Here is a 12,342-nt window from a genome sequence, read left to right on the forward strand (position 1 = left end):
TATCACAATTATCTAGATTTTCAATGTCAAAATAATGGCGAATCTAATGATACTAGCCATTACTTCCTCCAAATGGTACAGCAACTTTGGGTGAGGAACAGATGCATGGTTAGACATGAAGAAAAGGTTACTGTCCAAAGTGCATCACTTAGTTGCTAGCTTTGCAAAAGTGCTATTGCGGTGCCTGGCTTACCATTCTGCAAAGTTGCCATATTTATGCAATATATACAAACTAAACTCACAGAAAGTTAGGCTTTGCTTAATCCAATCAAAGTACTCTTTTAACAACATGGTAATTGTTGATCACTGCCAAAAAAACCTCTTTGGCATTGAAAATTAACTAGCACAATTGTGGAGTCTCATTCTTCCTGGTTTTAATTCATGTTGGAGAACATTTACATTTCAAATTACAATTTAAAGCATTTTTATGTTTATTTTTCCTGTTGCAGGTTTTCTCTCTCAATCCAACCCTTCTTTCTCCTTTTCTGTGCCCAGTTTGATGCTGAATTTACCCCCCTACAATTTATACATCCTTCTCAGTCCTTAACACTATTAATTTCACAATCCACCCACCTAATTAGTTGCTAGCCCTGTTCAATCAGGTCCCAGAATAATGTTTTGTCTAATTTAGATGACAAATAAATTCTAAAAATTGTTAAAGGAACAATTTTAGTTTCTTCCTCAGTAGTTGTAAATTAATTATTTTCACTTGGCCAAATTCTGCACCTCTTCCATTAAAATAACCACAATTTAGTTTATTCATTTGTCAATATAATCTTATACACACAATATAGTAAAAAAAAAAACAATTTTAGCTTTAAAGGGTTAATCTTTTTCAGCTTCATGGGATATGCTGCCAACACACATCCAGGAAGTGTCTTTAAAATAAAATCCTCTGAATTGTGCTTGCAAATCAGAAATAGGGAGCAAAAATGCAGAAAAAAGTACTTACATTCAAATAGATAAACAGTGATCTAGTCTTCTTTTTCCATATCATCCATAATTTCATCCAGGATCTCTGACCGCTTCTTCTTTTTTGGAGAATCTATTGTGGATGAACAGAGAGAAAGTATAAAGAGAATTTAATAGAAGATATGAATGTGAAGACAATCAATATGCAATAATTAGATTTGATTTTCTTCCACTTCTCGAGTCTCATTTGCTCAGCAGTAATAAATAGGCCATTCATACAAAAGGCTGGGAAATTGGATTTGGGGAGTAGTAATAGTAGGATGCCTAGAAATAGAACAGTAAGCAGCAAAGCATGAACTGTCTATCATTTACATCATTAACACCAACAATAGGCTGGCATGCTCCTGCAGATGAACAACTGATTAAACCATGGCCATTAATGCTAGGGCACAGTGATATATTTAGATTTTAAGGTGAAGGAAAGGAATGAAAATGAAATACATATGACTAGGTTTGCCATTTTAAAAGTTTAAGAGGAGCTTCAGTTTGAGGGTCAGTTCTATGAAATTCTTAGGAAAAAGGTAGTAAATGGTTAGAATGTTCCAGTTCTTAAAATACAAAATAACCCAGAATTGCTTTTGAAACAAATTGTGTGCAATCATTTGCCTGCGTCATCTGGAAGAACATTGTGGATGAGTTTTATTTTTAAAATTCTGATGATTGATGAAGACCACTCAGTTTACCAGATAATTAGTAAATAGATAAAATTACTCTCAACTATTTTTAATTTATTTGGCCTAAGCCTGATGACTAAAGGAAGCAGGTAAGATAACAATATTCACCGGCACCTCAGAAAATTGCAAATGAATGGAAACTTTTGTCAGACTTGTGTCAAGCTCATAAGGACAAATTCATGTATAAAGTATTATTGCACATTGAAAATTTACTGCACAAACCTTACTCAATTTTTAAAATTTTAAACAATACTCGGATCACCAGCCTTCTATTAAATGAGACGAAGTCTGTCCATAACACTATTGTATGGATAGCACAGGCTCAACGGTTGAAAAATCATTAGAATTTTATTTCCATTTTTGGTTCACGCCTTCTTCCTCATTCCATTTGACACACGGGAAGCTGTGAAGAACACTGCAAAAGGCTTCAGCAATATTTTTTGCCTGTTAACCCAACCCTCCTAGTTCCAGCATTTCAAACCACCTAGCATTGCTACTCTCGAACAATCACTGATAATACGTGCATTTTCAGGACACAAAAGCAATTCCCAACATGCTATTTTGATAAACGAAGCTCATGTCAGAAGACGGGTACAGCAGCATGGAGTTTGAGAAAAATTTAATCAGCAATTATTAATTCATTTTTACCAAGGTTAAAGGTTTGCTTTTATAGGCATACACTTTTGTATTATATCTATTTTCTAATGGAACTAAGATTCTCAACAAAAGGTAACGGGATATAAAGCCTTGCATAAAATCGGAAAAGTATTCTTAAATTATCGAGGTGACAAATTGGTGTTTGAATAATTGAAGATAGAGAACTGCTGAAACTGCATTTAAAAAAAGACGCAGAGTCACATGTAATCTTTAGCTAAATTCTGATGAGAAGCTTTGATGTTTTTGAAGCCACAAATAATTTCAGGAACTTATAAAGTTGTAAGTATGCCACAACTAACTTTGAAAACAACCAAATGTTTAAATTCAGGATGCCACCCAAAGGTTGCAAGTCAAGATCTAGGAAACTATTTTAAAATAGGTAATAAACGTGGTGAAATTTAGGACCAGAGAACCAGAGCTGCAAAAAGTATTATTGTGAAGAACGAGGGGATGGTGTGTGGCAGTAAAATTTTAAACAAAGCCCAGTGTTTTTGGCAATATTAAGATACTCCAGCCATCATTAATTCAGCTTTAAAACTAAACATAACAATTAAAAAATGTTTTGAAGACTTCCGGTTGCAGCGATGACCAGCTAAGCCGCACGTTTCGGCGGCTCCAGCTTAAACGGACCTTTGGGCTCTTTTAAGAGCCCCAACGGGAAATTCTTTTTTGACGAAACCCGGTGTGGGGTGAGGCAACAGGGAGTCCCCCCCAGTGAGAAAGAAAAATATCGGCAGCAGCGGCCAGATCTCGGAGAATCCTCGAGGGCAGCGGCAGAAGAAAGAAAGGAGCAAGATGGCGTCGGAGGGAGCCCAGCCGACATGGGGACCGGACCAAGACGAATTTTTAAGACGGTGTGTGGAGCTGCTTAAAAAGGAGGTGCTGGCCCCGATGCTACAGGCAATCGAGGGGCTTAAAGAGACACAAAAGGCCCAGGAGATAGAGCTCCGTGTGGTGGAGCAGAAGGTAACGGATGAGGATGAGATCCTGGGCAAAGCGGTCAAAATGCAGACGCACGAGGCGCTCCATAAGAAGTGCATCGAAAGGATTGAAGTCCTGGAAAATAGATCAAGGAGAAAGAACCTCCGGGTCCTGGGTCTCCCCGAGGGAGTGGAAGGAGATGACGGCGGGGCTTATGCGAGCACGATGCTACGCTCGCTAATGGGAGCTGAGGCACCCTCGGGCCCCTTGGAAGTGGAAGGGGCCCACCGGGTCCCTGCGAGGAGACCAAAGGCGACCACCTAGGGCGATGATCGTGCGATTTCACCGCTTCAATGACAGAGAGGTGGTTCTGAGATAGGCCAAGAGGGTACGAAGTAGCAGATGGGAGAATGCGGTGATACGAGTGTATCAGGATTGGAGTGCGGAGGTGGCGAGAAGGAGGGCGAGTTTCAATCGAGCCAAAGAGGTGCTGCATAAGAAGAAAGTGAAGTTCGGGATGTTGCAGCCGGCGCGATTGTGGGTCATGCACCAGGATAGACATTACTATTTTGAAACGTCGGAAGAAGCATGGACCTTCATTCAAAAAGAGAAACTGGACCAGAACTGAGGGACTGATGTTGGAGGGGAAACGACAATGCTGATGTATAGAGGTGTAAATTGGGGAGGGGGGACACACTGAGAAATGTGGGCGCCGGTGGGGGGGGGGGGAAAGAAGAGACGCAGGCGGGGGATGGGAACGGGGCGGTAGGGGGAGCTGCGCCATGGGGGGCGGGATGGTTCTAGAAAGCGCGGGATTTCTTTTTCTTTTCCCGCGCCAGAGAGATGATGGCGGGAAGATAGGCGCAAGGAGGATGGGGGGTCAAGGAGAGAGCGGGAGAAGCCGGGGTCAGTTGAAGTCAGCTGTCTTTCGGAAGCAATATGGGGGGAGTAACCATGCTAGATGGGGATCTAGCGGGGAGGGGGGGGGGGACAACTGGGTTGCTGCTGATGAGATCGAAAGGGAGCTGGTAAGAGAAAAGGTGGTTGAGGCGGGAATGCGCCGCCTGGGGGACGGGTGGGTGCGCGGAACCGGGACGTGGGACTGGCCCAGAGAGGGTGATGGCTAGTCGACAGGGGAGGGGGCGGGCAGCCCCCCAGTCCGGCTGATCACGTGGAACGTGAGAGGCCTAAATGGGCCGATTAAGAGGGCCCGAGTGTTCGCGCACTTAAAGGGACAGAAGGCAGACGTGGCCATGCTTCAAGAGACGCATCTGAAGGTGCCGGTCCAGGTTAGGTTAAGGAAAGGATGGGTGGGACAGGTGTTCCACTCAGGGCTGGACGCAAAGAATAGAGGGGTGGCCATATTGGTGGGGAAACGGGTGTCGTTCGAGGCTAGGAACATCGTAGCAGACAGCGGGGGCAGATATGTGATGGTGAGTGGCAGACTGCAGGGAATGGAGGTCGTGCTGGTCAACGTATATGCCCCGAACTGGGATGATGCGGGATTTATGAAGCGGATGCTGGGACGCATCCCGGACCTGGAGGTAGGAAACCTGGTAATGGGGGGGGGGGGGGGGGGGGGGGAAGAGACTTCAACACCGTGCTAGACCCAGGGTTAGATAGTTCTAGATCCAGGACCGGAAGAAGGCCGGCAGCGGCCAAGGTGCTTAGGGGGTTTATGGACCAACTGGGGGGAGTGGATCCGTGGACATTTGCTAGGCCGCTGGCCAAAGAGTTCTCCTTTTTCTCCCATTTCCATAATGTATACTCACGGATAGATTTCTTCGTTTTGGGAAGGTCACTGATTTCGAGGGTGGAAGGAACGGAGTACTCGGCCATAGCTGTTTCAGACCATGCCCCACATTGGGTGGATCTGGAACTAGGAGAGGAGAGGGAGCAGCGTCCACTCTGGCGACTGGATGTGGGATTATTGGCGGATGAGGGAGTCTGCGGAAGAGTGCGGGGATGTATTGAAAGGTACCTGGAGGCCAACGATGATGGGGAGGTCCGAGTGGGGGTAGTATGGGAAGCACTGAAGGCGGTGGTCAGGGGAGAGTTGATCTCCATCAGGGCTTACAAGGGGAAAACAGAGGCCAAAGAAAGGGAAAGATTACTGGGGGAGATTTTGAGTGTGGATAAAAAATATGCGGAGGCCCCGGACGAAGGACTATATAGGGAGAGGCGACGACTCCAGACGGAGTTCGACCTGCTGACCACAGGGAGGGCAGAGGCACAGTGGAGGAAGGCACAGGGGATGAGATATGAATATGGGGAAAAGGTGAGTCGCCTGTTGGCCCACCAGCTTCGAAAGAGGACAGCGGCGAGGGAAATAGGGGGAGTTAGGGATGAAACGGGAACCACGGTGCGGAGAGCAGGGAAGGTAAATGAGGTGTTCAAGACCTTTTATGAGAGGTTATATAGGTCCCAACCCCCGGAGGGAAAAGAGGGGATGCAGCAGTTTCTGGACCAACTAAGGTTCCCGAGGGTGGAGGAGCAGGAGGTGGCAGGCCTGGGGGCGCCAATTGGGGTGGATGAGGTGACCAAAGGGCTGGGGAACATGCAGGCAGGGAAGGCCCCGGGACCTGATGGGTTCCCGGTGGAATTTTATCTGAAATATGTGGATTTGTTGGCCCGGCTGCTGGTAAGAACCTTTAACGAGGCCAAGAAGGGGGGACCCTACCCCCGACAATGTTGGAGGCGACGATATCACTAATCCTGAAGCGAGATAAAGACCCGCTGCAATGCGGGTCTTATAGGCCTATCTCACTCCTAAACGTGGACGCCAAGTTGCTGGCAAAAGTGCTGACAATGAGGATAGAGGATTGTGTCCTGGGGTGGTGCACGAAGATCAGACAGGGTTCGTAAAGGGGAGACAATTGAATGTCAACGTGCGACGGCTATTGGGGGTGATAATGATGCCTCCAGCAGAGGGGGAGGCAGAGATAGTGGCGGCAATGGATGCAGAGAAGGCATTTGATAGGGTAGAGTGGGAGTATCTATGGGAGGTGCTGAGGAGGTTCGGGTTCGGGGAGGGGTTTGTCAGCTGGGTGAAACTCCTCTATGGGGCCCCAATGGCAAGTGTAGTCACAAATCGGCAAAGGTCGGAGTATTTTCGACTACATAGGGGAACAAGACAGGGATGCCCGCTGTCCCCATTACTGTTCGCGCTGGCGACAGAGGGATGTGCTGGGAGCCTCGGTGTGGTCCCCGATCAGGAACAACCATAGGTTTGCCCCAGGGAGGTTGGACGGAGGGTTCCAGAGCTGGCACCGGGCAGGAATTAGGAGAGTGGGAGACTTATTTATAGATGGGACGTTTGTGACTTGGGAGCGCTAGAGGAAAAGTATGAGCTGCCCCCGGGGAATATCTTTAGGTATATGCAGGTGAGGGCGTTCATGAGACAACAGGTGAGGGAATTTCCGCTGCTCCCGACACAAGGGATCCAGGATAGAGTGCTTTCGGGGGTGTGGGTCGGGGAGGGCAAAGTGTCCGAAATATACCGGGAGATGAGAGAAGAGGGGGAGGAGCTGGTAGAAGAACTGAAGGGAAAATGGGAAGAGCTCGGGGAGGAGATTGAGGAGGGTTTGTGGGCTGATGCCCTAAGTAGGGTAAATTCCTCTTCCGTTAGCCTGGTCCAATTTAAGGTGCTACATAGAGCACACATAACGGGAGCGAGGTTGAGCAGGTTCTTCGGAGTGGAGGACAAGTGCAGGAGGTGCGGGGGAAGCCCGGCGAACCACACACCTGTGTTTTGGTCGTGTCCGGCACTGGAGGGGTATTGGAGGGGAGTGGCGGGAGTGATCTCGAAGGTGGTGAAAGTCCGGGTCAAGCCAAGCTGGGGGTTAGCTATATTTGGGGTAGCAGATGAGCCGGGAGTGCAGGAGGCGAAAGAGGCCGATATTGTGGCCTTTGCATCCCTAGCAGCCCGGCGTAGGATTTTACTCATGTGGAAGGAAGCGAAACCCCCCGGCGTGGAGGCCTGGGTAAACGATATGGCAGGGTTCATAAAACTGGAGCGGATGAAGTTTGCACTGAGAGGATCGGCTCAGGGGTTCACCAGGCGGTGGCAACCGTTCCTCGACTATCTAGCGGAACGTTAGGGGGAAAATAGATAGCCAGCAGCAGCAGCCCCGGGGGCGGGGCACTATTTCATGTTATTTTGTTAGTTCACTATTTTATTTAAACAATGTTATCTATCAGTTATCATGTTACCGTTTTTATTGATTTGTAAGGGGGAAAAATTGTGTTTGAAAACTTTAATAAAATATATTTTTTAAAAAAGTTTTGAAATAAGGTATGAATTACATGACATTTTTAATAAAATGTGGAAACTGTAACAGAAGTGTTGCTAAACCTTGTGTGCTAGTTGTGCTCCAATGAAATATTCCACCATTTAATTCAGTGTTATCACACTTTTTCTTTTCAAATTGTAGCTTCAAGCTACTCACAAAGCACGAGTAAAATATGATAGCCAAGTTAACAATGCAAATTAACTTGCAATGCGACAGTATACATTTTATCAATTTTAAGTTGGTGAATTTTATGCCTTTACGCATACTAGACTTGTCAAAGTGTCAAATTTATTCGGGTAAATTGACAGTTAGGGATCATAGAGTTGCCAAGGCAATCAGTTGCCATCTGTATGTACATACTCAAAAAGTTACAGTCCAGAATGTAAAGAATTTACATGCATTTTTGCACAAGTTGAGCATTTAATTAAGAATTTAGGGTGGAAACTAGGTTTTTGACAGGTGATCTCTACATTAAAAATTGGACATCAAAACAGGTCCACCAAAGCTCACTGAAAAAATATTTAAGGACTAACTTCACTCTATTCAGCACAGTCTGAACCCTTCAAACCAGCGCGAGCATCAATAACCTGTGCTGAAACCGTCGTCCATAAATTTACTCACAATGGCTTGACATCAATGGTATCACCAAAACATAGGTGATGTCATCAGCGGAACCACCACTGCGAACTGGGCCCCACCTCGGTCGTCTCCAACCGCCTAATCAGACAGGATTTTCTGGACTTAACTCGGCTCCCCATTGCCAAAGTTTAGCCAGGATCTTCCAGGAATATAGCACAGATTATACACATCAGGATCAAATAATTATGAGTTGTGCATCAGTATAGAAAAAAGGATTAAAAAAAGAGTAGTGACAAAGCTCAAAAACACAGCCGCTCCTGCGCTTAAATCACGAGATGCCCTGAGAAGTTATTTTTGGAAGTAGATAATTAAAATATATTAGTTTTTGGAAACAATCAGCTAGACTACAAAGTATTTTCCAGTCAGGTACTTTCCAATGTTCCCATCATTAACCTTTAGTCAATGACTTGGAAAACTCCCTCCCATTATTCCAAGCCAATTAGAATCTGCTTCTCAGTGCTACCATAGACTGTCATTAACCTTCCAGTGCCTTCACATTCAGGGAACTGCCTTTCAGTTCTATCATATTTCAGGACTCCCCAGATGCTCACACCAGATCTTGGTATCCCCATAGCACTCTGCTTAATGTGACCGAACCGTCCAACAACACAAGCCTCCCCAATGCTATAGGGAGATGGTGGCATAGTGGTCATGTCAATGAGTAATCCAGAGGCCTTGGCTAATGCTCTGCGGATATGGATTCAAATCCCACCATAGTAGCCGGTGGAATTTGAATTCAGTTCACAAAATATGAAGTTAATCTCAGTAATAGGGACCATGAAGCTATCATCGATTGTCACAAAAACTCATCAAGTTAACAAATATCCTTTAGGGAAGGAAATCTGCCATCCTTATCTGATCCAGCCTACACATGACTCCAGATCCGCAGCAATGCAGTTGACTCTTAATTGCCTTCTGCAAAGCCTAACAAGCCATTTAGTTCAAAGGCGAATAGGGATGGGCAACAAATGCAGGCATTGCCAGCGATGCCCACATTCCATGAAAGAATTTTAAAACTTTCACATTGCAAGTCACCATCCAAGCACTCCCAACCTGCCCAGCTTTAAGGAATAATATTTACTACAGATTAAACAAGTGTTTAACAGTACTGAAGATCACCAATTCTCAGTTTTGCTCTAAATATGCACAACTGCGGAATTTGGTTTATTTGGTCAGTGTAAATTAATGTTCTCATAATATATACAGCACTGACAGTATTTTCTCTGATACACTGTAACACAGATATTTTTTTAAAAAATATATATTTTATTGAAATTTTTTTCCCCTGAGCAACATTTTTCCCGCTTACAAAACAAGCGAAACGATAACAAAACATAAATTTTTTAACAATAATAATATACAAGTAACAAAACCTCGTACTCTATTGTCCTATACTCAACTAAACCTCCTCCCCCTTTTCCCCCCCCCCACCCCCCCCTGGGTTGCTGCTGCTGGTTATCTGTCTTCCCTCTAACGTTCCCCTAGGTAGTCGAGAAATGGCTGCCACCGCCTGGTGAACCGTTGAGCCGATCCTCTCAGGGCAAACTTTATCTGCTCCAGTTTAATAAACCCCGCCATATCGTTTACCCAGGCCTCCAGTCCGGGGGGGTTTCGCCTCCTTCCACATGAGTAGGATCCTGCGCCGGGCTACGAGGGACGCAAAGGCCACGACATCGGTCTCTTTCGCCTCCTGCACTCCCGTCTCTTCCGCAACTCCAAATAGAGCTAACCCCCAGCCTGGTTTGACCCGGGCCTTCACCACCTGCGAAATCACTCCCGTCACTCCCTTCCAATACCCTTCCAGTGCCGGGCACGCCCAAAACATATGTGCGTGGTTTGCCGGACTCCCGCCACACCTCCCACATTTGTCCTCCAGTCCAAAGAACCTGCTCAATCTTGCCCCCGTTATGTGTGCTCTATGTAGCACCTTAAATTGTATCAGGCTAAGCCTGGCGCATGAGGAAGAGGAATTTACCCTACTTAGGGCATCAGCCCACATACCCTCCTCTATCTCCTCCCCTAATTCTTCTTCCCACTTTCTTTTTAGTTCGCCCACCGACTCCTCCCCCTCTTCCCTCATCTCTCTATAAATCTCTAACACCTTGCCCTCTCCGACCCACACCCCTGAAAGCACCCTGTCCTGTATCCCGTGTCGGGAGCCGCGGAAATTCCCTCACCTGTTGTCTAGTAAATGCCCTCACCTGCATATATCTCAAGAAATTCCCCCGGGGTAACTTATACTTTTCCTCCAGTGCTCCCAAGCTCGCAAAAGTCCCATCTATGAATAAATCTCCCACCTTCCTAATTCCCAACTGGTACCAGCTCTGAAATCCTCCATCCATTCTTCCTGGGGCAAACCTATGGTTGTTCCTGATTGGGGACCCCACCAGGGCTCCCCGCGCCCCTCTCTGTCGCCTCCACTGTCCCCATATGTTCAGTGTTGCCGCCACCACCGGGTTCGTGGTGTACTTTTTCGGTGAGAACGGTAGTGGCGCCGTCACCAGCGCCTCTAGACTCGTCCCTTTACAGGACCTTCTCTCCAGCCTTTTCCACGCCGCTCCCTCACCCTCCATCATCCATCTACGTATCATTGCCACATTGGCGGCCCAATAGTAATCTCCCAAGTTCGGTAGTGCCAGTCCTCCTCTGTCCCTACTGCGCTGAAGGAACCCCCTCCTTACTCTCGGAACTTTCCCTGCCAACACAAAGCTCGTAATGCTCCTATCTATTTTATTAAAAAAGGTCCTGGTGATTGAAATACAAATAAGAACCTCGGGAGGACCATCATCTTAACTGCTTGCACCCTGCCCGCCAGCGATAAAGGCTGCATGTCCCACCTCTTAAAGTCCTCCTCCATTTGTTCTACCAGCCGTGTCAGATTAAGTTTGTGCAAGGTTCCCCAGCTCCTAGCGATCTGAATCCCCAAGTATCGGAAGTTTCTTTCCACTTTCCTTAGCGGTAAGCCTTCTATCTCTCTACTCTGGTCACCTGGATGTATCACATATAATTCACTCTTCCCCATGTTTAACCTATACCCCGAAAATTCCCCGAACCTCCTCAAGATTCGCATAACCTCTATCATCCCCCCCGCTGGGTCCGACACGTATAGCAATAGGTCATCCGCGTATAACGAGACTCGGTGTTCTTCTCCCCCTCTAGTCACCCCTCTCCATTTCCTGGAGTCTCTCAGCGCCATGGCCAGAGGTTCAATTGCCAGCGCAACAACAATGGAGACAGCGGGCATCCCTGTCTTGTTTCCCTATATAATCGGAAATACTCCGATCTATGTCGACCTGTAACTACGCTTGCCGTTGGTGCCCCATAAAGTAGTCTAACCCAGCGAATAAATCCGTTCCCAAACCCAAACCTCCTTAACACTTCCCATAAATACTCCCACTCCACCCTATCAAATGCCTTCTCCGCGTCCATTGCCGCCACTATCTCTGCCTCCCCCTCCACTGAGGGCATCATTATCACCCCTAATAGCCGTCGCACGTTAACATTCAATTGTCTCCCTTTTACGAACCCTGTCTGGTCTTCGTGCACCACCTCTGGGACATAGTCCTCTATCCTCGATGTCAGCACCTTTGCTAGCAGTTTGGCGTCCACGTTCAATAGTGAAATAGGTCTATAGGACCCACACTGCTTCGGATCTTTGTCCCTCTTCAAAATTAGCGATATCGTCGCCTCCGACATTGTCGGGGGTAGTGTCCCCCCTTCCCTGGCCTCATTGAACGTCCTCGCCACCAACGGGGCCAACAAGTCCACATATTTTCTGTAGAATTCCACCGGGAACCCGTCCGGCCCCGGGGCCTTCTCTGCTTGCATGCTTCCCAGTCCCTTAATAACCTCGTCCACCTCAATCGGCGCCCCCAGGCCTGCCACCGCCTGCTCCTCCACTTTTGGGAACCTCAACTGGTCCAGGAACTGCCGCATCCCCTCCTCTCCCTCTGGGGGCTGAGACCTATACAGTTCTTCATAAAAGGTCTTAAACACCCCATTTATCTTTCCTGCCCTTCGCACAGTGTCTCCCCTTTCATCCCTGATTCCTACTATCTCCCTCGCTGCTGCCCTCTTTCGCAGTTGGTGCGCCAACAGGCGGCTAGCCTTTTCCCCATATTCATACCTCCTCCCCTGTGCCTTCCTCCACAGTACCTCCGCCTTTCTGGTGGTCAGAAGGTCAAACT

At 47.0% G+C, this 12,342-nt stretch overlaps 1 protein-coding gene across 5 annotated transcripts in view; it reads right to left on the minus strand.

Annotated features, from left to right (window-relative positions):
• The window catches only part of rbm19 (RNA binding motif protein 19), a 436,673-nt gene that overhangs the window by 106,626 nt on the left and 317,705 nt on the right, over window positions 1-12,342 (minus strand). For all 5 annotated transcript variants that reach the window (XM_072496461.1, XM_072496480.1, XM_072496442.1 and 2 more), the window contains one exon: window positions 953-1,045. In XM_072496461.1, the coding sequence (XP_072352562.1) occupies window positions 975-1,045 (71 nt within the window). In that variant the 3' untranslated portion in view covers window positions 953-974. The remainder of the gene's footprint in view (window positions 1-952; window positions 1,046-12,342) is intronic.

Source organism: Scyliorhinus torazame, chromosome 1, assembly GCF_047496885.1.
Source record: "Scyliorhinus torazame isolate Kashiwa2021f chromosome 1, sScyTor2.1, whole genome shotgun sequence".
Lineage (NCBI taxonomy): Eukaryota > Metazoa > Chordata > Chondrichthyes > Carcharhiniformes > Scyliorhinidae > Scyliorhinus > Scyliorhinus torazame.